At 44.5% G+C, this 27,926-nt stretch overlaps 1 protein-coding gene across 3 annotated transcripts; it reads left to right on the forward strand.

Moving 5' to 3' along the window:
• The first annotated feature begins 1,587 nt into the window (after positions 1-1,587).
• On the forward strand, positions 1,588-27,926 carry LOC133487677 (glucosamine-6-phosphate isomerase 2). 3 transcript variants are annotated; one of them, XM_061794648.1, is made up of 7 exons: positions 1,588-1,679; positions 1,962-2,098; positions 2,353-2,454; positions 14,134-14,316; positions 14,420-14,604; positions 26,353-26,527; positions 26,676-27,926. In XM_061794648.1, exons 2-7 carry the CDS (start codon positions 1,975-1,977, stop codon positions 26,732-26,734), a joined length of 828 nt encoding a protein of 275 aa, XP_061650632.1. In that variant the 5' UTR covers positions 1,588-1,679; positions 1,962-1,974; the 3' UTR covers positions 26,735-27,926. The 3 variants fall into 3 exon arrangements, with proteins under 3 accessions (XP_061650632.1, XP_061650634.1, XP_061650631.1); XM_061794650.1 differs by having other exon boundaries at positions 1,599-1,679; positions 1,967-2,098; XM_061794647.1 differs by lacking the exon at positions 1,588-1,679 and having other exon boundaries at positions 1,686-2,098.

Raw genomic sequence — 27,926 nt, forward strand, 5'->3', positions numbered from 1 at the left:
GGGAAGAGACGTGCCCTTCAAGAATATTCAATTGATTTGACTTCAAAAGGTATTCAATTAAAATTCAAGAAGCCATATTGCCAATTTTACTTACCCGTATGTCTTAGCCATACAGAGAATAAAAAAAATGAACTCTTAAAGGAACCACAGTTAAAAACGCTATTAAATGATCTTAGGCTAAATTTAAGAAATGCTGAAGAGGGGCCACGTATATATGTATATTTATGTACAAATGCATACAGTATAATTCCATCAGTAGTCTGCCAACTTGAGAACTAAAATCATTTATCCATTTTTCCACTGCTTATCCGAGATCGGGTCACGGGGGCAGTAGCTTTATCAGGGGCGCCCAGACTTCCCTCTCCCCAGCCACTTCATCCAGCTCTTCTGGGGGGATCCCGAGGCGTTCCCAGGCCAGCCGAGAGACGTAGTTTCTCTAGCGTCTCCTGGCTCGTCCCCGGGGTCTCCTCCCGGTGGGACGTGCCCGGAACACCTCACCAGGGAGGCGTCCGGGAGGCATCCGAATCAGATGCGCCAGCCACCTCATCTGGCTCCTATCAATGTGGAGGAGCAGTGGCTCTACTTTGAGATCCTCCCGGATGACCGAGCTTCTCACACTATCTCTAAGGGAGAGACCGGATACCCTGCGGAGGAAACTCATTTCGGCCGCTTGTATCCGGGACCTTCTTTCGGTCACGACCCACAGCTCGTGACCATAGGTAAGGGTAGGAACGTAGATCGACCTACGTTGAGACCTTCGCCTATCGGCTTAGCTCCTTCTTTACCACAACGGATCGATACAAAGTCCGCATCACTGCAGAGGCTGCACCGATCCGCCTGTCGATCTCCCGTTCCTTTCTTCCCTCACTCATGAACAAGACCCCAAGATACTTGAACTCCTCCACTTGGGGCAGGATCTCCTGACCTGGACAGGGCAGGCCTCCCTTTTCCAACTGAGGACCATGGCCAAATTCCAAATGATGTGTTGCAGTTCTAACATAGTAGTAGTCTGTTGCTCTGTGCTGGCCCTCAGCCTTCTCTGAGGAGATCACATTTACACTGACAGGTAAAGAGCTGCTGCCAGTGACGAACTACCAGGTAGGTATTGGCAGACCCGTCTCCTTGGGCTGACCCTAGGACTGGTGTTGTCGCTGGTCATAATTGCTGTCGGTTAGGTTTAACATGATGATTACGTGTTTCAGCTTAGTATCGAGCAGGCTAAGGGTTTATCGAAAATATGAAGGCTATAGTCTGTCGGGTAATGATAACTCATTACCCTGAATTTGATGTGCCCCTCGACTGAGGTCAGGAGACGGGTCTGGGCATTGATAAAGGTAAAAATAACGAAATAAATGAAGCATTACTAAAACAGATTTTATTATTCATATACCGTTGAAAGGAAGAAAATACGTGTACAAAACCAAACAGGCCAGAAAGGAACAGAATCTCCAAATGTAATAAAACCAATAATATAATTCAAGTGATCTTAATATGCTGCTGCATTTTCATGGATATTTTGTGTTGCAACGCCAGTTTTTATGTATTTATTTATTTTAATTACCGTAATGCCATGTCCTACAAGTCACGTGGGCAGCTGCTGATCACGTGACAGTCTTGGCGTCACCTGATTTATGGAGCAAAAAAATACCACTTTGTTGATCGGCAGGACTTTTCATCTGGTAAACACCCGCCACGTTTGACACATGCTATCCTGTTGTGCCAGACGAGTTTGGGGAATCTCATCGAGTCATTACAAACTATGTTAAGAGTTTATAATACATCGAGCGAGTTCCTCTCATAGCTTGCTGACTTGAGCAGCGCGACGATGCTAACATCTGAAAATAGATTTTATTTGGGAGAATTGTTTTAGTCCATACTAAAACAAACCGCTTTAGCCACAAGTTAGTTTGAGGGTTCGGGTTGAATTGAATGGTTATCTCACCAAACTCTTGTTTATTTAGTACAGTGGACACAATGAGGTTGGTGATTCTGGACGATTATGACCTGGCCAGTGAGTGGGCAGCCAAATATATTCGGAACAGAATAATCCAGTTTAAACCCAGCGCCAGCAATTTCTTCACCCTCGGTCTTCCTACAGGTAGGTATCTTTGCGGTGGATGTCTTGTGTTCATGTCCGCAGAGATGCTCGTCTGCTTCCGGACTGCTGTCAAGGTGCTCTTTAGCAAGGCACATTCACGCTGTCATCTCTCCATGCATATATGGCTGCATGTGTGATCTGGTTCTGTGTGGTGTGCAATGCAAATATACATAAAACGAATCTGTTAGATTTCTCCTTCGGGATTGGAATGAGCATAATAAATTAAAGAAAATATGTGCCTCTTTTTCTTGTAGGGAGCACTCCATATGGCTGTTACCAGAAGTTAATTGAATATTACAGATGTGGCGCTCTATCGTTCACATTTGTGAAAACATTCAACATGGATGAATATGTTGGTGAGTTAAAAGCTGATGAGTACAGAGCCCCTAAGGCAGGGGTGTCAAACTCATTTTTGTCACGGGCCTCATCGTAGTTATGACTTCCCTCGGAGGGCCGCTACGACTGTGAACCTATATAAATGAAAGATTACCTCCTATACTGTAATTACATACAGTATACGGAATAACCCGTTTTGAAATCAGAAGCCTATAAAAACATGTTTTTCAAGTATTACATTTCTTTTCAAAGGGGGATTGGTAACAAAAAATGTTTGCAAATATCTCAAGGGTATTACACCAGAACACAATGAGCAATTTTGATTTGCTTCCGCGGGCCACATAAAATGATGTGGTGGGCCGGATCTGGCCCTCGGTCCACCAGTTTGACACCTGTGCCCCAAGGGGACATGGAGAACAACATTTATGTATGTATGTATGTTTTGCTGACCACTCATGTTAATGTAATTACAAAGTACATTAACATGAGTGAAAGTTTTGCGCTGTCGGAAATGTTTTTTTTCCCCTTTGTTTTTTTTCCCCGTCCACGTTTTGTTAGGGGATGTGTAGAAGTGTACTAATGTACACTTAACAATAATAATAATGTACATCATGTATGTATGTATACTTGCATGTATGTAACTATGTAAGCTTGTGTGTTTGTGATGCACTGAAATGAAAATTCTTGACTGAAACTGAAAACCAAGAATGAGGAACCTAGGCCGAAACACTGGGGGGGGGGGGAAACTAAACTTTATTTCTAAGCACTTTACATACAAAAAAAATGCAACACAAAACACTTTACATTTATTAAACTATAAAAATAAATCCATCCATCCATCCATTTTCTGAGCCGCTTCTCCTCACTAGGGTCGCAGGCATGCTGGAGCCTATCCCAGCTGTCATCGGGCAGGAGGCGGGGTACACCCTGAACTGGTTGCCAGCCAATCGCAGGGCACATAGAAACTAACAACCATTCGCACTCACAGTCATGCCTACGGGCAATTTAGAGTCTCCAATTAATGCATGATTTTGGGACGTGGGAGGAAACCGGAGTGCCCGGAGAAAACCCACGCAGGCACGGGGAGAACATGCAAACTCCACACAGGCGGGGACGGGGCTTGAACCCCGCACCTCAGAACTGTGAGGCTGACGCTCTAACCAGTCGGCCAACGTGCCGCTAAAAATAAATCAAACCCACCAATTATTAATTATGAAACTATTAATACTATATGAATAACATTTAATTTGTGGCTATGACTGCAGACCGACCAACTTATTGAAATTACAGTGGGGCAAAAAAGTATTTAGTCACCCACCAATTGCCCAGGTTCTCCCACTTTAAAAAGATGATTAATTTTCATCATAAGTATACCTCACCTATGAGAGACAAAATGAGAAAGAAAATCACATTGCCTGATTTTTAAAGAATTTATTAGCAAATTATGGTGGAAAATAAGTGTTGCGTCACCTACAAACAAGGAAGATTTCTGGCTCTCACAGACCTGTAACTTCTTTAAGAGGCTCCTCTGTCCTCCACTCGTTACCTGTATTAATGGCACCTGTTTGAACTCATCAGTATAAAAGACACCTGTCCACAACCTCAGACAGTCACACTCCAAACTCTATGATGGCCAAGACCAAAGAGCTGTCAAAGGACACTAGAAACAAAATTGTAGACCTGCACCAGGCTGGGAAGACTGAATCTGCAATCGGTAAGCAGCTTGCTGTGAAGAAATCAACTGTGGGAGCAATTATTAGAAAATGGAAGACATACAAGACCACTGATAACCTCCCTACCATGATCTGTGGCTCCACGCAAGCTCTCACCCTGTGGGGTCAAAATGATCACAAGAACGGTGAGCAAAAATCCCAGAACCACACGGGGGGGCCTAGTGAATGACCTGCAGAGAGCTGGGACCAATGTAACAAAGGCTACAATCAGTAACACACTACGCCACTCAAAACCTGCAGTGCCGTGCTTAAGTCAGTTCATGTGCAGGCCCATCTGAAGTTTGCTAGAGAACATTTGGATGATCCAGAAGAGGATTGGGAGAATGGTCAGATTAAACCAAATAGAACTTTTTGGTAGAAACTCAACTTGTCGTGTTTGGAGGAGAAAGAATGCTGAGTTGCATCCAAAGAACACCATATCTACTGTGAAGCATGGAGGTGGAAACATCATGCTTTGGGGCTGTTTTTCTGCAAAGGGACCAGGACAACTGATCCATGTAAAGGAAAGAATGAATGGGGCCATGTATCGTGAGATTTTGAGTGAAAACCTCCTTTCATCAGCAAGAGCATTGAAGATGAAACGTGGCTGGGTCTTTCAGCATGACAATTATCCCAAACACACTGCCCGGTCAACAAAGGAGTGGCTTCGTAAGAAGCATTTCAAGGTCCTGGAATGGCCTAGCCAGTCTCCAGATGTCAACCCCATGGAAAATCTTTGGAGGGAGTTGAAAGTCTGTGTTGCCCATCGACGGCCCCAAAACATCACTGCTCCAGAAGAGATCTGCATGGAGGATTGGGCCAAAATACCAGCAACGGTGTGTGAAAACCTTGGGAAGACTTACTGAAAACATTTGACCTCTGTCATTGCCAACAAAGGGTATATAACAAAGTATTGAGATGAACTTTCGTTATTGACCAAATACTTACTTTCCATCATAATTTGCTAATAAATTCTTTTAAAATCATCATAATGTGATTCTGGATTTTTTTTTTCTTCCTCATTTTGTCTCTCATAGGTGAAGTATACCTATGATGAAAATTACACTCATCTTTTTGAGTGGGAGAACTTGCACAATTGGTGGCTGACTAAATACTTTTTTTTTTCTGTACCTACCAGAACAATTTGTCTGAATTTCCATATTTTTAAAATTACACTATGTCAAAAACATTACAGAGGGCAAATAAAATTAATATATAATAATGATAACAAAATTATGATAAAAAGAATTCTGCATACTCCTAAATTTCACAACATAATCATTACACTCTTATTGTAACGGTTAATAAATTATGGCTTCAGTATTTGTTATTTTGTTTTTATTACATCGCCCTTGTAATGGCTGATGCATTTGCACCCAGATGTCTTCTCTTGCATGCTCTTTTTGTATTTCCTGTATTCACCAGTGCTGCTGAAATGCTCCCATTGTGGGACTTCCAAATATTTATTATATTAATGTACTTTTAAATTTATAGGCCCGTTTTCTCAAGTGACGTTGCACCAGTGATGTACTAATTCATTTCCAGTACCCGGTCCCTGTATAGCTGCTTACCATCATGTACAGTCCGCTCCAAATGTATTCGGACGGCAAGGTCAATTACTTTGTTTTTGTTGTTTACTGCAGAAATTTGAGTTTCAGATCAAAAGATAAATATGACAACTCAGGACAGAGCACCTTTTGTTTGAAACCAACCACTTTTCAAGTGAGCAAAAGTATTGGAACGGACATTATTAAATTAACTTAAAGTGAATACTGAATTGAATATTGTTTTCCATATTTGATGGCAAAACCCTTATTTGCAATCACTGCATCAAGCCTGTGACCCATTGACTTCAACAGACTGTTGCATTCTAAATTTGAAATGCTTTTCGAGGCCTTTACTGCAGCCTCTTTCAGTTTGTTTGTTTCTGAAAGGTTTCTCCCTTCAGTCTCCTCTTCCGGAGGTAAAATGCATGTTCTATTGGGTTAAAGTCCGGTGATGGACTTGGCCAGTCTAAGACCTTCTACTTTTTCCCCCTGATGAAGTCTTTTGTTGGGTTTGCAGTGTGTTTTGGTTCATTGTATTGTTGCATGATGAAGCTTCTTCCAATTAGTTTGGATGCATTTTTCTTTAAATTGGTTTGCCAACCTCCACAGGCCAGGGTGACGGTATCACAATCCACTGTTTGAAGAAGATTTCGATAGAATATTAAGGCCATACCACAGGATGCAAACCACTCATCAGCAAAAAGAATTGGAAGGCCATATTGGATTTTCAAAGTACAGAGCTGAGTCACATGTTTTGGAACAAAGTTTTCTGGACTGATGAACCTCTACCAATGTGATGGAAATCTCAAAGTATGGAGAAAGAAAGGATCTGCTTATGTTCCAAAACATACAAGCTCACCTGTGAAGCATGGTGGAGGTAATGTCATGGCTTTGGCTTACATGGCTGCTTCTGGAACGGGCTCACTAGTCTTTATTGATGATGTAACTCATGATGGTAGCAGCAGAATGAATTCTGTCGTCTACAAAACCATTTTGTCTGACAATTTACAGAAAAATGCATCCAAACTAATTGGGAGACGCTTCATCATGCAACAAGACAATGACCCAAAACACACTGCCAACACAACAAAGGACTTCATCAGGGGGAAAAAGTAAAAGATCTTAGACTGGCCAAGTCCACCACTGGACCTTAACCTAATCGAGCATTGCATTTTACCTCCTGAAGAGAGGTGACTGGAAGGAGAAACCCCCAGAAACATACTAGAACTGAAAGAGTGCAGAATGCAACAGTATGGTGAAGTCAATGGCTCGCAGGCTTGTTGCAGTCATTGCAAGTAAGGGTTATGCCACCAAATATTCAATGTTATTCACTTTTAAGTTAATTTCATAATGTCTGTTCCAATACTTTTGCTCACTTAAAAACTGGGTGACTTCCAACAAAAGTTGCTCTGTCCTGAGTTGTTGAACACATCCAGATGTAAATACCATGAAATGAAAGCTGAAATTCTGAAATTTTGCCTCTTATTCATCTGTCTTCAGTACACAACAAAAAGCAAATGACCTTGCCGTTGCAATACTTTGGGAGAGGACCATATTTCAATATTTTTCTCTACAGACAGTAGACTAGGGCTGGAAGACTAGGGCTTGGAAGAAAGTTATGATGAATGATTTACTTATTTATTTTTTTAATCAACTGCAACATATATTTATGTGAAATAATACAGGTGTTAATTTACCGGTCGATCTACGTTCCTACCCTCACCTATGGTCACGAGCTGTGGTTCGTGACCGAAAGAACAAGATCCCGGATACAAGCGGCCGAAATGAGTTTCCTCCGCAGGATGTCCAGTCTCTCCCTAAGAGAGAGAGTGAGAAGCTTGGTCATTTCGGGAGGATCTCAGAGTAGAGTCGCTGCTCCTCCACATCGAGAGGAGCCACATGAGGTGGCTGGGGCATCTGGTTCGGATGCCTCCCGAACGCCTCCCTGGTGAGGTGTTCTGGGCACGTCTCACCGGGAGGAGACCCCGGGGACGACCCAGGACACACTGGAGAGACTACATTCTTCGGCTGGCCTGGGAACGCTTCGGGATCCCCCCCGGAAGAGCTGGATGAAGTGGCTGGGGTGAAGGAAGTCTGGGCGTCCCTGCTAAAGCTACTGCCCCCGCGACCCGACCCCGATAAGCGGTAGAAAATGGATGGATGGACGGACAATCTCCCAACTTCATTGGAAATGGGGTTGTAGTTCATCATTCCAAAAATGAACCATAGTTCAGTTCATAGTTCATGTTTTTAAATTGTGAGTTCACCACCCACGCATTGCTGCTCTCTCGGGTCACCGGGTTCACCGGTCCAAAAAGTTCCTTTTTTTTTTTTTTTCCTTTTTTTTTCTCTTTTCTTTTCCCCCTCCAGTATGTTGCTGATGGGCTATTTCACTCAAAATACTGGCATTACATTTCCCCATTGTTGCCACCCATTTAGCCCACACCAGTAGCCAACTGCAGCTTTCACCCTACACTCTAAAAAACATGAGGAAAAACTTGTTGCTCGAATGGTGTTTTTTAAAATGACGAATTAAAACCAAAACAGGACTTTTGTCCTGAATGTGCTAACAAAAACGCAACACATTATGACAGACATTGATAACTTTACATTCCTTTGAGCTGACTATATTAATAAAATGTATTCTTATATTCCATCCATCCATCCATCTTCTTCGACTTATCCCAGGTCGGGTCGCAGGGGTATTAGCTTTAGCCCACACTTCCCTCTCCACAGCCACCTCCTTCACCTCTTCCGAGGCGGATCCCGAGGCGTGTCGATCTCTCATTCCATTCTTCTCTCACTTGTGAACAAGACCCCAAGATATTTTAACTCCTCCACTTGGGGAAGGATCTCATCCCTGACCTGGAGATGGCACTCCACCCTTTTCCGACTGAGGACCATGGTCTCAGATTTAGAGGTGCTGATTCTCATCCCAGCCGCTTAACACTGCTGCAAACCGCTCCAGTGAGAGTTGGAGATCATGGCCTGATGAAGCCAACAGAACCACATCATCTGCAAAAAGCAAAGATACATTACTGAGCCCACCAAACTGGACACCTTCTACGCCTCGGCTGTGCCAAGAAATTCTGTCCATCAAAGTTATGAACAGAATGGTGTGATAAAGGGCAGCCTTGGCGGAGTCCAACCCTCACCGGAAACGAGTCCGATTTACTGCCGGCAATGCAGACCAAACTCTGACTGACACTGGTCGTACAGGGACCGAACAGCCCATATCAGGGGGTTCGGTACCCCATACTCCCGAAGGACCCCCCACAGGACTCCACGAGGGACACGGTCCAACGCCTTCTCCATGTCCACAAAACACATGTAGACTGGTTGGGCAAATTCCCATGCACCCTCAAGGACCCTGCCGAGGGTGTAGAGCTGGTCCACTGTTCCACGGCCAGGATGAAAACTACACTGCTCCTCCTGAATCTGAGATTCGACTTCACGACAGACCCTCCTCTCCAGCATCCCTGAATAGACCTTACCAGGGAGGCTGAGGAGTGTGATCCCCCTGTAGTCGGAACACACCCCTGTAGTTGGAACACACTCTCCGGTCCCCCTTCTTAAAAAGGGGGACCACCACCCCAGTCTGCCAATCCAGAGGCACTGTCCCATATGTCCATGTGATGTTGCAGAGGCGTGTCAACCAGGGCAGGCCTCCCACATCCAGAGCCTTTAGGAACTCCGGGCGAATCTCATCCACCCCAGGGGCATTGCCACCGAGGAGCTTTTTAACCCCCTCGGTGACCTCAACCCCAGAGATAGGAGAGCCCGCCTCAGACACCCCAAACTCTGCTTCCTCACAGGAAGGCGTCTTCGAAGTATTCTCCCCACCGACTCACAATGTCACGACTCAAGGTCAGCAGCGCCCCATCTCGACTATATACAGTGTTTATTGTGCACTGCTTCCCCCTGCTGAGACGCCGGATGGTGGACCAGAATTTCCTCTAAGCCGTCCGGAAGTCGTTCTCCGTGGCCTCACCGAACTCCTCCAATGCTCGGGTTTTTTCTTCAGCGACCACCAATGCTGCATTCTGCTTGGCCAGGCTCAGGAGTCCCACAGGCCAAAAAGGACGGCTAGGACTCCTCCTTCAGGTTGACGGTGTCCACCAACGGGTTCGGGGGTTGCCGCCACGACGGCCATCGACGACTTTACGGCCACAGCTCCGGTCGGCCGCCTCAGCAATGGAGGCACGGAACATGGTCCACTCGAGCTCACTGTCCCCCCCCTTCCCTGGAACATGAGCAAAGTTCTGCCACCAGGCGCTCACCTTTGAGCCCCACCTCCAGGCCTGGCTCGAGAGGGGGGCCCTGATTACCCGCGTCTGGGCAAGGGAAACCATCACCACCAACAAAAATCCATTTGTTTTGTTCCTCATATGGGTCTTTTAGCTGTGCTTTGTCTGGTCCCTCACCTATGACCTGTTTGCCATGGGTGACCCTACCAGGTGCGTGAAACCCCAGACAACTTCGCTCCTCGGATCATTGGGAGACACAAACCCCTCCACCACGATAAGGTGATGGCTCCAGGAGGGGGGTGAACAGGTGTATATGAAGAAAAAGGAGGAAAAAAAGGAAAAACAAAGAACAGGAGGAGTAGGGTGGCCGAAGCGCCTTGGTGACGGTTTTCGTCACGGGCTCAGAGAAAACTTGCGCCGCAGTTCCTTCCGGGCGGATCTTTCCTCCGCAAGCTACTCCACACACGCACAAAAGTGTAGTTTCGGGGCACGGGCTCTGTGCTTCTGCCCTCTGCGCTTGTCAGCGCGGCGATGAAGGTTGCGTGTCCTGGGTTGTCCCCCGGGGTCTCCTCCCGGTTGGACGTGGCCGGAACACCTCACCAGGGAGGCATCCGGGAAGCATCCGAATCAGATGCCAGCCACCTCATCTGGGTCCTTTCAATGTGGAGGAGCAGCGGCTCTAGTCTGAGCTCCTCCCAGATGACCGAGCTTCTCACCCTATCTCTAAGGGAGAGCCCAGACACTGCGGAGGAAACTCATTTCGGCCGCTTATATCCGGGATCTTGTTCTTTCGGTCATGACCCACAGCTCGTGACCATAGGTGAGGGTAGGAACGTAGATCGACCAGTAAATTTGAGAGCTTCGCCTTTCGGCTTAGACCTTACCAGGGAGGCTGAGGAGCGTGATTCCCCTGTAGTTGGAACACACCCTCCGGTCCCCTTTCTTAAAAAGGGGGACCACCACCCCAGACTTCCAATCCAGGGGCACTGTCCCCAATGTCATACCAACAGTCAAACATGGTAGTCGTAGTGTGATGGTCTTTGGATGCTTTACTCCTTCAGGACCTGGACGACTTGCTGTATATTGATGGAACCATAAATTCTGCTGTTTAACAGAAAAGGTTGTGGAGTGGCCTAGTCAAAGTCCAGAATTGAATCCGATTGAAATGCAGTGGCATGACCTTAAAAAGGAAGTTCGTGCTCGAAAACCCTGCATTTTTTTTTTTTCTGAATTAAAACAATTCTGGAAGGAAGAGTGGGCCAAAATATCTCTTTAAAGATGTGAAAGACTCATTTGTGGGGTCGCTTCGCGGGTGTGGAAGACGTTTTTCGCCTGTCGTCATCTTCTTTTCCCATCTCAGTCATGCTTTTCGTGTCACGTCTCCGGACCTCAGCTCTATGTCACCGGCAATCGATATCCGTACGGCGATTCCGGAAGTTGCAGCAACTGGCTGGGAGAACCTCTCCACGTCATGACAGGTGGTGAAGCGGCAGTCATAGGTCAGCAGGGTGAAGAAGAGGGGACCTTGAGGGGCCCCCGTGTTCAGAGTGACGGTGCTGGATGTGTTGCTGCCGACCCATACTGCCTGCGGTCTCCCTGTCAGAAAGTCCAGCACCCAGTTGCACATCGAAGTGTTGATCGAAGTGCGGTGGTAGGCCGCTCGAAGCACTTCATCAGGATGGGGGTGAGCGCTACTGGACTGTAGTTATTGAGGCAGGAGGGAGCTGACTTCTTCGGGACCGGGATGATTGTGGTGGCTTTTGAATCACGTGGGAAGAACACCCTGACTCAAGGAGGTGTTTAGGATGTTTGTGAATACATCTGAGAGTTCAGCTGAACAGGGAGTATATTGTTCGGGCAGATGAGCACAAAACTGAACTGTTTGGATGCCATAATGCACACCACGTTTGGAGGAGAAATGGCACTGCACATCACCCTAAAAACACCATACCAACAGTGAAGTTCAGAGGTGGAAACATGATGGTATTGGTCTGCTTTTCAGCAAATTGTACTGGTAAACTTCAAATTAGTGAAGGAAGGTTGAATGGGCAAATGTACCGAGACAGTTATGCCAAAAATCTGCTGCCATCTACAAGCATCAGAATCAGAATCATCTTTATTTGCCAAGTATGTCCAAAAAACACACAAGGAATTTGTCTCCGGTAGTTGGAGCCGCTTTAGTACGACAACAGACAGAGAACACTTTTGAGACATAAAGATATTGACAAAAAAACAGTCACTGAGCAATAAAGGGTTAATAGTTATCTGGTAATGCCGGTACATTTTTTACGTTTTATTTTATTTTATTTTTACAATTGTACAAAAGATGCAGAGTCCTCTCGGACTTAGAGCAGTTCGAATGACTAATATTGCAATCGTCCGGTGCAATGACCATTGTGCAAAGGGCGCAGAGACTTCAAGGAGTGTATGCAGTTTAAAGTGACGAGTAGCGCGATAATCTGGGCATGATGAAAATGAAACGAGGGCGAACATTTCAGCAGGATAATGATCCAAAAAATACTTCCAAGGAAACGCTCAATTAGTTTAAAAAAATAAATAAATAAAGCTGCTAGAATGGCCCAGCCAGTCACCTGACTTGAATCCCATCGAAAACCTATGGAAAGAACTGAAACTCAAGGTCCATAAAAGAAGTCCACGGAACCTTCTAGATTTGAAGACTGCTTGTGTGGAGGAATGATCCAAAATTACACCAGAGTAATGCATGCAACTAGTTTCTCCATAAAGGAGGCATCTTGAAGCTGACATTGCAAACAAAGGCTTTTGTACTAAGTATTAAATAAATACCAGTTGGCGTGTTTAATACTTTTTCCCTGTGTCATTTCACATTATTACACACAACTTATTTTCTGAGCTTATTTGTTCTACTTTCTTTGTATGTATGGATTACCTGGGTTGTTCCCAACATCTGGTGAAATCTACATGTCAATAGCACATTTGGAAATATATTTAATGTGAAAAATGGTGACGTGTTAAATACTTATTTCAGGTGCTGTATGTCACATACTGCAAGGTACACGGGGAGCGTTCAGGGTATTTTTTACAATGCAGGAACCCGCGCTGCGACACATGAATCATTTTTATTTGATTTTATTCGATTGCAGCCCTATGGGTGGCACAAGTCAGTGCAAACTGTAGGCCGGTCCCAAGCACGGATAAATGCAGAGGGTTGCGTCAGGAAGGGCATCCGGCTTAAAACCTTGCCAAACAAATATGAGCGTTCATCCAAAGAATTCCATACCGGCAGAAAGAGAAGAGGAACGCACAGAGCCTAGAGCTGAATGTGGGGAATTTGAATGTTGGGACTATGACTATGACAGGAAAATCTCGGGAGTTGGTTGACATGATGATCAGGAGAAAGGTTGATATATTGTGTGTCCAGGAGACCAGGTGGAAAGGCAGTAAGGCTAGAAGTTTAGGGGCAGGGTTTAAATTATTTTACCATGGTGTAGATGGGAAGAGAAATGGAGTCGGGTTTATTTTAAAAGAAGAGTTGGCTAAGAATGTCTTGGAGGTGAAAAGAGTAGCAGATCGAGTGATGAGGCTGAAATTTGAAATTGAGGGTGTTATGTGTAATGTGATTAGTGGCTATGCCCCACAGGTAGGATGTGCAGAGTTGGAGGTGGCGGAAATGAAGATGTTGAGGTTCGCTCTAGGGAGTGACCAGGTTGGATAAAATTAGAAATGAGCTCATCAGAGGGACAGCCAAGGTTCAATGTTTTGGAGACAAAGGTAGAGAGAGCAGACTTTAATGGTTTGGACACGTCCAGAGGAGAAATAGTGAGTATATTGGTAGAAGGATGATGAGGATGGAGCTTCCAGGCAAGAGAGCTAGAGGAATACCAAAGAGAAGGTTGATGGATGTCGTGAGGGAAGACATGATGGCAGCCAGTCGCAGAGCACATATACCGTTTTTTTTTTTAATAAATTGCTAAAATTTCACCAATTCCGTTTTATTTCTGTCAATATGGGGGGCTGTGAGTACATTGAGGGGGAAAAATTAACTTAAACGATTTTAGCAAATGGCTGCAATATAACAGTGAAAAATTGAAGGGGGTCTGAATACTTTCCGTACCCACTGTATATCGCCGTATCGCCCAGCACTACGCTGCTGTAAAAACCAAAAAGGTTTGGCACTTTTTTTCTACTGTACCTCTTGCTGTTTTGCTGTTTAGGTCTACCTCGTGCCCACCCCGAGAGCTACCACTCCTACATGTGGAACAACTTTTTCAAGTTCATTGACATTGATCCCGCCAATGCTCATATCCTGGATGGAAACGCAGAGGACTTGGAAGCAGAGTGTCAGGCCTACGAGCAAAAGATTGCAGAGGCTGGAGGAATCCACTTGTTTGTTGGAGGTCAGACATTGTTTTTCATTTCTTTATTTTTATTTTTGGTGTCTCTGTTGAAACATGAACCCTCTCTAGCTCAGTATTTCTCCTCGTTCTTCACATTTTGCAGGTATTGGACCTGATGGCCACATAGCATTTAATGAGCCCGGATCCAGTCTTGTCTCTAGAACCAGAGTAAAGACGCTAGCCAAGGACACCATTGTGGCAAATGCTCGGTTCTTTGGAAACGACCTCTCCAAGGTTCCTACCATGGCTCTGACTGTTGGAGTAGGCACTGTCATGGATGCCAAGGAGGTCAGATGGAATTTACTGAAATTGTGTTCACAAATTTGCTTTTGTACAATACTCAACAGGTTTTATTTTAGTATTAGAAGGGGGACTCAGTTGCTAAAAAAAAAAAAAAAAAAAAAAAAAAAAGATTTACGTATACAGTGCCTAATTCAACAGAATAATTGAGGCACAGCTAAAAAAAAAAAAAAAAAAAAAAAAAGATATTTAATCCTTAATTTCTCTATCTTCTTTTCATTAACAGCGCAGATGCAAGGGTCAGCCTTTCCAGTAGCTTGGTGTGTCTTTAATTTTTTGAATTTTGTTTTAGTTTCGTTAAAGGATTTATCACCAATCAGTGAATTTCCCTTTACAAAGTCTCTCTGCTTGACTTCGATTATCTTGGAGCACACTTTGTCAATGCTGTTTCGGCAGTTCTTGTCTTTCAAAGACAACCCTTGGAACCAGCAGATAACAGAAATAACAGTTGTGTGTGAATATAAGTGGTCATTTAATTGGAGACAGCAGTAACAGTACCAAACAATGTCATACAATTAATCACAAATATATCCTAATTTCTACAACAGAAAGAGTACTGATGAAGTCTCTCTTTGAGCCAATTGACAAAGAAAGTCATTCCATTCTTCCCTCACTCGTGAAGAAAGCCACTAGGCATGGGACGGTATCAGCTATCGGTATCGGTATTGATTGATGTTGCTAAAGCAAAAATACTGCCGTATCACAGTTGTGCAATTACAGCTATAAAATGTGTTATTTGGAAAAATAGGGGTAGATAAAAAATTTTTTTTTCCATTGAACACAATCTATTTTACTTTTAAACACAATATAGATAATTTGGTACATTAATAAACATGGCCCATGTTAAGTTAAAATAAAGCAAACATAAAAAAAAGAGTTGACTAAAAATAAACAAAACATGCATCAGGTTGTTTGACTTAATACAAGGGACTAAACTAGATTTTAAGTAAGAATATAGCTTCTTTCAAAATATGCAATAAAGCCATTCATCCATCCATTTTCCATACCACTTATCCTCACTAGGGTCGCGGGCGTGCTGGAGCCTATCCCAGCTATCTTTGAGCGAGATGCTGGGTACACCCTGAACTGGTTGCCAGCCAGTCGCAGAGCACATATACAGTGGGTATGGAAAGTATTCAGACACCCTTAAATCTTTCACTTTTTGTTATATTGCAGCCATTTGCTAAAATCATTTAAGTTTCCCCCCCCCCTCATTAATGTACACACAAGAACCCATATTGACAGGGAAATAAAAAACGGAATTGTTGAAATTTTTAACTCTTTGCTCAGTATTTAGTAGAATCACACTTTTGAGCTAATACAGCCATGAGTCTTTTTGGGAATGATGCAATAAGTTTTTCACACCTGGATTTGGGGATCCTCTGTCATTGCTCCTTGTAGATCCTCTCCAGTTCTGTCAGGTTGGATGGTGAGCAGCCATTTTCAGGTTTCTCCAGAGATGCTCAATTGGGTTTAAGTTTGGGCTCTGGCTGGGCCATCGAAGAACAGTCACGGAGTTGTTCTGAAGCCACTCCTTCGTTATTTTAGCTGTGTGCTTAGGGTCATTGTCTTGTTGGAAGGTGAACCTTCTGAGCACTCTGGAGAAGGTTTTCGTCCAGGATATTCCTGTACTTGGCCGCATTCATCTTTCCATCGATTACAACCAGTCGTCCTGTCCGTGCAGCTGAAAAACACCCCCACAGCATAATGCTGCCACCACCATGCTTCACTGTTGGGACTGTATTGGACAGGTGATGAGTAGTGCCTGGTTTTCTCCACACATACCGCTAAGAATTAAGGCCAAAATGTTCTATCTTGGTCTCATCAGACCAGAGAATCTTATTTCTCACCATCTTGGAGTCATTCAGGTGTTTTTTTAGCAGATTCCATACGGGCTGTCATGTGTCTTGCACTGAGGAGAGGCTTCCGTCAGGCCACTCTGCCATAAAGCCCCGACTTGTGGAGGGCTGCAGTGATGGTTGACTGTCTAGAACTTTCTCCCATCTCCCGACTGCATCGCTGGAGCTCAGCCACAGTGATCTTTGGGTTCTTTTTTACCTCTCTCACCAAGGCTCCTCTCCCCTGATTGCTCAGTTTGGCCGGACGCCCAGCTCTAGGAAGGGTTCTGGTCGTCCCAAACGTCTTCCATTTAAGGATTATGGAGGCCACTGTGCTCTTAGGAACCTGAAGTTTAGCAGAAATTTCTTTGTAACCTTGGCCAGATCTGTGCCTTGGCACAATTCTGTCTCTGAGCTCTTCAGGCAGTATATTTGACCTCATAATTCCCATTTACTCTGCCATTCACGCTGAGCTGTAAGGTCTTATATCGACAGGTTTGTGGCTTTACTAATCAAGTCCAATCAGTATAATCAAACACAGCTGGACTCAAATGAAGGTGTAGAACCATCACAAGGATGATCAGAAGAAATGGACAGCACCCGAGTTAAATATGAGTGTCACAGCAAAGGGTCTGAATATTTATGGCTGTGTGATATTTCACGTTTTTTTTATTTATAAATCTACAAAAATTTAAACAATTATTTTTTTTCTTTCAATATGGGGTGGTGTGTGTACATTAATGAGGGGAAAAAACGAAGTTTAATGATTTTAGAAAATGGCTGTGTAGTGATTATGGATGAAATAAGAATTGTGCTTAATTTAGAAGGACACGATGAGTTGGAAGCGGCGCCTGCGTCACTTCCAGGTTAAAATACAGCGTTATAAATCAAGATATTTTATATATATGAGGGGCGCCATGTCATATCATTACAAGATTAACTTGAGGTGACAAACCTTTTTAATCAGTCTCTTATCAGAAGGTGGCTACACTTTAGAAACTTTTAGTTCTAGACTTTCCAGAGGTTTCGTTCCGAACCCAGTCACACAAAACAATGATGCAAGTGGTGAATTTCATATAAAATTTTTATAATAAAAGGGGGTTGGCGAAGGAAGGGATTTGTGACGTGAGATTAGCAGAATGGGCGTGTAGTGAATGCAGAATTTAAACCCAAATATGCACTAATCTGTACTTGTAGTAGGCCGCAATGTTGGACTTGCGTGTCTGGAACACGTTTGAAGCAGGCGAGTCTGGCTCCCGAGTGTTCGGCCGCCCCGGTCCACACCGGGAACGGGTGGATTCGACAGAAGGAAGGAAGGAAAAGAGGAAACGCAGGAGGCCAACGAGCTCCCAGGCAGGACGTCTCACGGGTGTCTCTGTTTGCCAAACGTCCGTTCCCTTGGACTGAGCTCGGCCCCCAAGCAGGGTGGCTCGGAGCGCTTGCAGGAGGCTCTGCAGCCGGGGAGCATCCGTTGCGTTCTTGCCACCTCGGGTGAAGTAGGTGTCCTGCCTGGCCTGGTCATCGGCGAGTTGGTTGGGGTGAGACCAAAGGAAAACCTTTCCACCAAAACTCCCAAAAGCTTCTCCACTGGTCCCAGCTCTGGCCCCTTTTATGGCCGGCGCGGGACAAGAAGGGGTTTTTTCCACCACATCCCCTCCTTTTCTACCACCTTCGCGAACACAGAGGGGCTGGACTGCCTTTTGGCGTCATTTTCCATTTTAGGATTATTTTGCGTCTTAAAACCAGTGGAAAAAAATATTAATTATTGGATTTAAGATAACGGGACCATTTCCTCACCCTGCATTGTTCCATGCTCATCCTCTTTCATACCTGTGATGAATGTTTCAAATGTTGTGTGGTGTGGAGAAAATTACTATTTTCCATGTGACATTTGTGGTGTGGGGTGAAACATTTCATCTGGTTCAGTTAACAACATATTCGACGTTAGACATTCAAGTTTGCAGGAATACAGTTACTAGTGGCGTTCACGTAAAGTTCTTAAAATATTAACTCCCAGTCGAGTCACAGACTGTCTTATGAACCCATGTCTGTAGTGTCGTTCCGTCGCCCGTGGGTGTCGATGTTGCCTGTTCCAACTCCCAAGTGGTGGTACTCAACAGAGTGGAGACACCTTTGTTGGTGCGCTCCTTCGACTGGCGGGGAGTTAATTAACTTGGTGTCCGGGGGCTAACTCTGCATCCTTGGGTCTCTGCTTTGACGTGCCAGGCAGCCGTGATTCACTTAGCGTCGGGATGTCAAAGCAAATGTGTGTGTCTTGTTTTTGATGGTTTATAGCGTTGATTCGATTAGAGTCTGCGTGTAACATTACGTCTTGCCAGTCTCTCTCGTCTACCTCGGGGAGGAGCGGCGGGAGTGCGAGGTTGGGGTGCTGGGTGGCATCTTTTGCGTGGCATGTCCGCTACAGCTACAATATAACAAAGAGTGAAAAATTTAAGGGTGTCTGAATACTTTCCATTCCCACTGTTAACAAACAACCATTTGGAGTCACATTCACACCTATGGGCAATTTAAAGTCTTCACTGAATCAAAATTCTGAGGGGTCAGGGCAAAGGTCCAGACCTCAATGTTTCAATTTGCATAGCCGATCCATCCATGTCTCTATTTTTGCTATCGCTTAGTCTCACGAGGGGAAAAAGTGTGCTGGAGCCTATTCCAGCTGACTTTGGGCGAACTTGCAAACAAGCATTCGCGTCACACTCACATCCACACCTACGGACAATTTTGCATTTTCAATGAGTTCACCATGCATGTCTTGGGGATCTGGGGGAAGAAAACCCATGCATGCACGGGGAGAACATGCAAACTCCACACAGGGGAGGCCAGATTTGAACCCAGGTCCACCAGTCGTCCACCGTGTCACCTGCAATAAATCAAATTACAAGTAAATACATTTGTTGGCACGGTTTAAAAGACTAAACATTTAACTCTTTTAAACCGTCCATAAAAGTTATGAACAGAATCGGTGACAAAGGGCAGCCTTGGCGGAGTTGAACCATCACTGGAAATGAAACAGACTTAAAATTAATCTGAACTCTGACACCATTCGTTCAAGGACCCAACAGCCCGTATCAGTGGGTTCGGTACCCCATACTCTCAAAACACCCCCCACAGGACTCCCTGATGGACACGGTCGAACGCCTTCTCCAAGTCCACAAAACACAAAATAGACCTTACCAGGATGGCTGAGGAGTGTGATTCCCCTGTAGTTGGAACGCACCCTCCGGTCCCCCTTCTTAAAAAGGGGGACCACCACCCCAGTCTGCCAATCCAGAGGCACTGTCCCCGATGTCCACGCAGTGTTGCAGGGGCATGTCAACCAGGACATCCCCACAATATCTAGAGCCTTTAGGAACTCCGGGCTTATCTCATCCAACCCTGGGACCTTGCCACCGAGGAACTTTTTAACCACCTCGGTGAGCTCAACCCCAGAGATAGGAGAGCCCACCGCATACACCCCAGACTGTGCTTCCTCATGGGAAGGCGTGTCGGTGGAATTGAGGTGGTCTTCGAAGTATCCTCCCCACCTACTCACAACGTCTCGAGTTGAAGTCAGCAGCGCCCTATCCCCACTATACACATTGTTGATGATGCATTGCTTCCCCCTCCTGAGACACCAGATGGTACACCAGAATTTCCTCGAAGCTGTCAGGAAGTATTTCTCCATGGCCTCACAGAACGATGGATTCCCCAGCGGGAACGCTCACCAGCACCTCCTCCAAGTACTCCAAAAAGGGTGGGTACTCGGAACTTCTGTTTGGTGCATACGCACAGACAACAGTCAGGATCCACCCCCCCCCACCCCCACCCCCACCCGAAGGCAGAGGGAGGCTACCCTCTTGTCCACCAGGGTGAACCCCAATGTACAGGCGCTGAGCCAGGGGAGCAAAAAGTATGCCCACACCTGCTTGCCGTTTCGTACCGTGGGCAACTCCAGAGAAGAATAGGGTCCAACCCCTCTCGAAAGGACTGGTACCAGAGCCCAAGCCATGTGTGAAGGCAAGCTTGACTATATCTAGTCGGAACTTCTCGACCTCGCACACCAGCTCGGGCTCCTTCCCCGCCGGAGAGGTGATATTCCACATCCGTAGAGCCAGCTTCTGTAGCCGGGGATCGGATTGCCAAGGTCCCTGGGAAGTGGATACCCACGTTACCCTTTCGGGCTGTGCCCGGCCAGGCCCCATGGGTCCAGGCCCAGCCACCAGGCGCTCACCTTCGAGCCCCACCTCCAGGCCTGGCTCCAGAGGGGGGCCCCAGTAACCTACATCTGAGTGAGGGAAAACAAGATCCAATATTTTTCATCATCATAAGGGATCTTTGATCTGTACTTTGTCTGGTCCCTCACCTAGGACCTGTTTTCCATGGGTGACCCTGCCATTGGCATAAAGCACTTAGCTCCTAGGATCATTGGCACACACAAACCCCTCCACCATAATAAGGTGACGGCTCAAGGAGGGGTAGAAATATTTTGTTTTTAAAAATACAGCTGACGTTAAAAGGCAACTCCTGCAGACTGCAGTCATTTGTGCCCTGTAGCTTGCAATAGCATGTACTTTTTTCCACAAAGATTCAACTTACACAACTTTAAAACGCTGTCTTGAAGTCTTATATTCCTGTGCATGTGGAAAGTATTCACAGGGTTTCACTTTTTGTAGATTTTATGTTACAGCATCATCCCAAAATGGAATAAATTCATTTTTTTTCTTAGAAATTCTACACACAACACCTCATAATGACATGAAAAAAGTGTTTTTGAAATTTTCGCAAAATAAAATAAAAAACTAAGACATCACATGTACAAAAGTATTCACATCCTTTGCGTAATACTTTGTTGATGCACCTTTGGCAGTAATTACAGCCTCAACTCTTTTTGAATATCATTCCCCAAACTTGGCACGCCTATCTTTGGGCAGTTCCGCCCATTCCTCTTTGCAGCACCTCTTATGCTCCATCGGGTTGGCTGGGGCGCGTCGGTGCACAGCCATTTTCACATCTCTCGAGAGATGTTTGATCGGATTCAAGTCTGAGCTCTGGCTGGGCCACTCAACGGCATTCACAGAGTTGTCCTGAAGCCACTCCTTTGTTGTGTTGTCTGCTTAGGGCTGTTGTCCTGTTGGAAGGTAAACCTTTGCTCCAGTCTGAGGTCCTGAGCACTCTGGAGCAAGTTTTCATCCAGGATGTCTTTGTACATTGCTGAATTAATCTTTCCCTCAATCCTGACTAGTCTCCCAGTTCCTACCGCTGAAAAACATCCCACCAGCATGATGCTGCCACCACCATGCTTCACTGTAGGAATGGTATTGGTCAGCTGATGAGCGGTGTCTGGTTTTCTACAAAGATGATGCCTGGCATTCACGCCAAAGAGTTTAATCTTTGTCTCATCAGACGAGAGAATTTTCTTTATCAAGGTCTGAGTCTCCTTCAGGTGCTTTTTGGCAAAGTCCATGTGCCTTTTACTAAGCTTCTGTCTGGCCACTCTACCATACAGGCCTGATTGGAGAGATGGTTGTCCTTCTGGAAGTTTCTCCTCTCTCTACAAAGCATGGCTGGTGCTCTGACAGAGTGACCATCGGGTTCTTGGTCACCTCCCTGACGAAGGCCCTTCTCCCCTCATTGCTCAGTTTAGACGGGCTGCCAGCTCTAGGAAGAGTCCCGGTGGTTCAGAACGTCTTTCATTTATGGATGATGGAGGCCACTGTGCTTATTGGAACTTTCAAAGCAGCAGAATTTTTTCTGTACCCTACCCCAGATTTGTGCCTCGATACAATCCTGTCTCGGAGGTCTAGAGACAATTCCTTTGACTTCATGCTTGGTTTGTCCTCTGACATGCACTGTCACCAGTGGGACCTTATATAGACAGGCATGTGCCTTTCCAAATCATGTCCAATTCACTGAATTTACCACAGGTGCACCCCAATTTAGCTGTAGGAACCTCTGAAGGATGATCAGTGGAAACATGAGCTTAGTGGCAAAGGCTGTGAATACTTATGTACATGTGATTTTTTTGTTTGTTTTTTTATTTTTAATAAATATGCAAAAATCTCCTCCCAAAAAATACAGTCATTATGGGGTGTAGTGTGTAGAATTTTGAGAGGGAAAAAGGAGTTTATTCCATTTTGGAATGAGGCTGTAACATAAAACAAAATGTAAAAAAAAAAAAAAAAAGTGAAGCGCTGTGAATACTTTCTGGATGCACTGTCGATAATGGTGGACATGGGTGTTAACAGTTGCATATGTTTAGTGCGCAAAAATGCAAATTACACAACAGTAAAACATTGAAATGCACTCTCTAAAACTTCAACGAGCGATGGAGAGGACGTGTTGTGTGCGCGTGTGTGGACACACTAGGAGGAGGACGGCCCGGCACTGACGGGAGGGAGCAGAGTGGCAGAATCTAAGCACTGCACGCAGTAAAAAAAAATCTTCGGGCAGGAGGTGGGGTACTCCCTGAACTGGTCGCTAACCAATCGAGGGGCACATATAAACAAACAACCATTTGCACTCACATTCACACCTACAGGCAATTTAGTCTCTTCAATCAACCTAACATGCATGCTTTTGGGATGTGCGAGGAAACCGAAGTACTGATTCTGATATATATGTAATATAAATAGCATGCAAGAGAAAACTTAATTACATTTCTTCTTCTTACATGTAGAAGTACATTGCACAAAATAGAAACCAAAACGATTGTCCATACATAAACTATCCAATTCACTCTATCAGCAATGTTTATTTGCAAACAAGAGCGCTGTTTTAATTTTGACATTTGAGTTCTGATTCATCTGCTTTAACAGCCTTTTTTAAAATTATTTTTAATTTTTTTAATTTTTATTTTTTACCAGGGTTGAAAACAGATTTTTTAATCCATAGACATATATTTTGTTGACAGAACGTCGAAGGCTTATGTCGTTCTTATCATATCACTCACTTTGATTCAGGCCGCAGCTGTATCCACCATTAAAAGGTTGATGGAATAAAAACATTAAAATGACAAATATTGATGCCATAATTTATTAAATGCTCTTGACAAAATAAAAAAAAAAATGGAAATTCAGACAAATTTGGACATTGTTCTGGAATAAAAAAAATTTGCGTTGGCAGCTCTGATGTAAGTAACGTCAGTGTTGAGAAAATTATTTTTCGATGCAAACTAGTTCAAAAGAAATTAATTTCACCGCTCCAAAAATTAACTAACTCAGTTCATAATTCAAAATTTTAAACCAAGTTCACTGTTCCAGAAATGAACAAGTTCGGTTTTTTTCCCTTATTATGTTGCTGACAGGTTATTAACCTCAAAATACTGGCATTTCATTTCCCCCATGTTGCAACCCATTCAGTCCACACTCGTAGCCTGCTGTAGCTTTCACCCTACAATCTCCAAAACATGAGGAAAAACCATCCATCCATCCATTTTCTGAGCCGCTTCTCCTCACTAGGGCTGCGGGCGTGCTGGAGCCTATCCCAGCTGTCATCGGGCAGGAGGCGGGGTACACCCTGAACTGGTTGCCAGCCAATCACCATTCGCACTCACATTCACACCTACGGGCAATTGAGAGTCTCCAATTAATGCATGTTGTTGGGATGTGGGGGGAAACCGGAGTGTCGGAGAAAACCCACACAGGCCCGGGGAGAACATGCAAACTCCACACAGGCGGGGCCGGGGATTGAACCCGGGTCCTCAGAACTGTGAGGCTGACGCTCTAACCAGTCGTCCACCGTGCCGCCTGAGGAAAAACCAGTTGCTTAAATTGTCTTTTTTAAAATGAGGAATTAAAACAAACACAGGGCTTTTGTCCTGGAGGAAAGGAGTTATTTTGTAACCATTGAAAGTGTTCAATCTCATCAAATGGCAATGACCTATGGGATCCCTCAAGGGTCTGTTCTTGGACCCCTCCTGTTCAGCCTGTATATGCTACCCTTCGGTCAAATTCTTCAGAACTTTAATTTTGACTATCACAGCTATGCAGATGACACACAGTTATATCTAGCAGTGTCTCCAGATGACTACAGTTCAATTGAGGTGTTGTGTCACTGTCTAAAAAAGATAACTGGATGAGCCAAACTTCTCTTAATTTAAAACAACAAAACTGAGATAATTGTTTTGGGCAATAAAGAAAAGAGGATTGCTGTTCATAAATACGTGGAGTCACTCACTTTAAAAACCAAAGACCAAGTCCGAAACCTTGGTTTTCTGATAGATTCCGACCTGACTTTAAAAAGTCATATCAAATCAATTACTAAAACTGCCTTCTACCATCTGAAGAACACAAGAGTAAAGGCTTGCATTTGTCAAGCAGACCAGGAGAAGCTCATCCATGCTTTTATCTCAAGTAGACTTGACTATTGTAAGGGTCTTCTGACTGGACTCCCTAAAAAGAGCATTAAACAGCTGCAGCTCATTGAAAATGCTGCAGCTCGGGTTCTGACCAGAACAAAGAGTTCAGAGCATCCATCCATCCATTTTCAACACCGCTTATCCTGGTTAGGGTCACGGGACGCTGGAGCCTATCCCAGCTGACTTCGGGCGAAAGGTGGACTACACCCTGAACTGGTCGCCAGTCAGTCGCAGGGCACATATAGACACGGACAACCATTCACACTCACATTCACACCGTCACTGAGTGGGAACCGAACCCACGCTGCCTGCACCAAAGTCAGGCGAGTGTACCACTACACCATCAGTGACAGGTCAGAGCATATTACTCCAATTCTAAAGTCTTTACACTGGCTTCCAGTCAGCTTTAGAATAGATTTTAAACTTCTGCTACTGGTCTAAAAAACACTAAACGGTTTAGGTCCTGAATACATGAATGAAATGCTAATGGAATATAAACCCAGTAGGGCTCTGAGATCGACAGACTAGGTCAAATAGTGGAGCACAGAGTCCAAAGCAAACATGGTGAAGCAGCATTTAGCCATTATGGTGCACACAAATGGAATAAGTTGCCAACAGAAGTGACGTCAGCCCCAAGTGTGCATGTTTTTAAGTCCACTTTTAAATGATATTTCTTGCACTGTATGCAGTTTAAATTTTTTTTTTTGGTTTTGTTTTAAATGTTTATAAGCTGATTTTTTTCTTTGTTTTTAAATGCTTTTAATCATGTAAAGCACATTGAGTTACCTTGTGGATGAAATGTGCTACAGTGGGTACGGAAAGTATACAGACCCCCTTAATGTTTTCACTATTTGTTATCCATCCATTCATTTTCTGAGCCGCTTCTCCTCACCAGGGTCGCGGGCGTGCTGGAGCCTATCCCAGCTGTCATCGGGCAGGAGGCGGGGTACACCCTGAACTGGTTGCCAGCCAATCGCAGGGCACATACAAACAGACAACCATTCGCACTCACAGTCGTGCCTACGGGCAATTTAGAGTCTCCAATGAATGCATGTTTTTGGGATGTGGGAGGAAACCGGAGTGCCCGGAGAAAACCCACACAGGCACGGGGAGAACATGCAAACTCCACACAGGGAGGGCCGGGGATTGAACCCGGGTCCTCAGAACTGTGAGGCTGACGCTCTAACCAGTAGGCTGACGCTCTAACCAGTAGGCCACCGTGCCGCCACTATTTGTTATATTGCAGCCATTTGCTAAAATAATTTAAGTTCTGTTTTCCTCCTTAATGTACACACAGCACCTTAAGCAGAGCCCTGACTTAAACCCAATTGAGCATCTCTGGAGAGACCTGAAAATGGCTGTCCACCATGTTTTTTTCTGTCAATATAGAGTGCTGTGTGTACATTAGTGAGGGAATAAATGAACTTAAATGATTTTAGCAAATGGCTGCAATATAATAGAGAAAAATTTAAGGGGGTCTGAATACTTTCCGTAACCACTGTATGTGGGATGAATTAATAAAGATGATTTGCCTCTTCCTAGGTAATGATTCTGATCACTGGCGCACACAAAGCCTTTGCTCTGTATAAAGCTATCGAAGAAGGAGTGAACCACATGTGGACAGTATCAGCGTTCCAGCAGCATCCGCACACCATCTTTGTATGTGATGAGGACGCCACGCTAGAGCTACGAGTCAAAACTGTGAAATACTTTAAAGGTACAAATGCAGCAATGTGGCTATCGCTCAAACCTCACCTATGACTTTCTCCAATCTTACACATTTGTTTTCTACTTCTGAACTCATTTTGAAGCATTATTTTTACTGTCTGTTCAACTGATTTTCGCAATTGTGATTGCTATTATAGGTTTGATGCATGTCCACAATAAACTTGTGGACCCTGTGCTCAGCGTTAAGGACCAGTAATACAGAAGACTACCAAAGATGACATTCTTTTTCAACTCTTAAGCTTGTGCGCAGTTCAATTTTCACATCAATCTTCCAGTTAACATTAAAAGGATGAGAATAGCATCCCTTGTATTAAAAATGGCTGTGTGTTGTTAGGAACTTTAAAGGGTCAAAATGCCTAATTTTTTTATTCATTGTATGCAGTCAGCTGGCACGGTGGTTGACTGGTTAGCACATCTGCCTCCTGCCTCCCAGTTCTGGGGACCAGGGTTCAAATCCCGGCCCCGCCTGTGTGGAGTTTGCATGTTCTCCCCGTGCCTGGGTGGGTTTTCTCCGGACTCTCCGGTTTCCTCCCACATCCCAAAAACATGCATGGTTGGTTGATTGAAGACTCTAAAATTACCCGTAGGTGTGAATGTGAGTGCGAATGCTTGTTTATTTCTATGTACCCTGCGATTGACTGGCGACCGGTTCAGGGTGTACCCCGCATCCCGCCTGAAGATAGCTAGGATAGGCTCCAGCAGCCCACGACCCTAATGAGGATAAGCGATAAAGAAAATGGATGGAGGGATGGATGCAGTCAGGACATTTATTCTGAGAATACATTGTATGCCATACGTAATTACTTTAATTGACTTTTTAGCTTGTATTTTACGCCATAAAACAGTGCTAAACAAACACACATTAGACCACCTATTATGAAAATGTGAATAGACCAGCCATTATCATGAAATGCTTTCATGCAGACCTTTTGTCTCTGAGCTTCAGTGAGCTTGTGATGTTTTACCAGTTCGAATTGGAATGTACCTTTTTATTCCCACGTTTCAGTCATCTTTTCTGAGAAGTAAGGAATTATTCATGCATAACTCCCCCCCCCCCCTTATTTCAGGAATGCAAGTAATTAACTATCATTTAACTACAATTAAATTTTACTCAATAACACATTTCTTTCAGTGTTTTTGTAAAACAGTACATTTCACAACTTATATTAGAGCTTCTAAACACTGGCTTATTAACAATTATAGAAGCGTAACAATTAGACGTGTAGGTGTGTTGGCTATATGCGTACTGTTCACCCATTTGAGTTGGCGCAGAAAAGACAAGCAAGGAAAACTGCTGTTAATGAACATGCAAGTGTGTCTATTGCTAATGTTGCTGCTCCTACAATACTTCAATAATACACAAAAGTATTAAAAAAATGTATCATTTG

Source organism: Phyllopteryx taeniolatus, chromosome 13, assembly GCF_024500385.1.
Source record: "Phyllopteryx taeniolatus isolate TA_2022b chromosome 13, UOR_Ptae_1.2, whole genome shotgun sequence".
Lineage (NCBI taxonomy): Eukaryota > Metazoa > Chordata > Actinopteri > Syngnathiformes > Syngnathidae > Phyllopteryx > Phyllopteryx taeniolatus.

What these genes read in the sequence shown, in the direction of transcription:
- LOC133487677 (XM_061794647.1), top strand. Translation starts at nt 1,930, where the DNA reads ATGGTTATCTCACCAAACTCTTGTTTATTTAGTACAGTGGACACAATG. An exon ending in CACCCTCGGTCTTCCTACAG is followed by an intron (nt 2,099 to 2,352) that starts GTAGGTATCTTT and finishes TTTTTCTTGTAG; the next exon opens with GGAGCACTCCATATGGCTGT. An exon ending in CAACATGGATGAATATGTTG is followed by an intron (nt 2,455 to 14,133) that starts GTGAGTTAAAAG and finishes TTTGCTGTTTAG; the next exon opens with GTCTACCTCGTGCCCACCCC.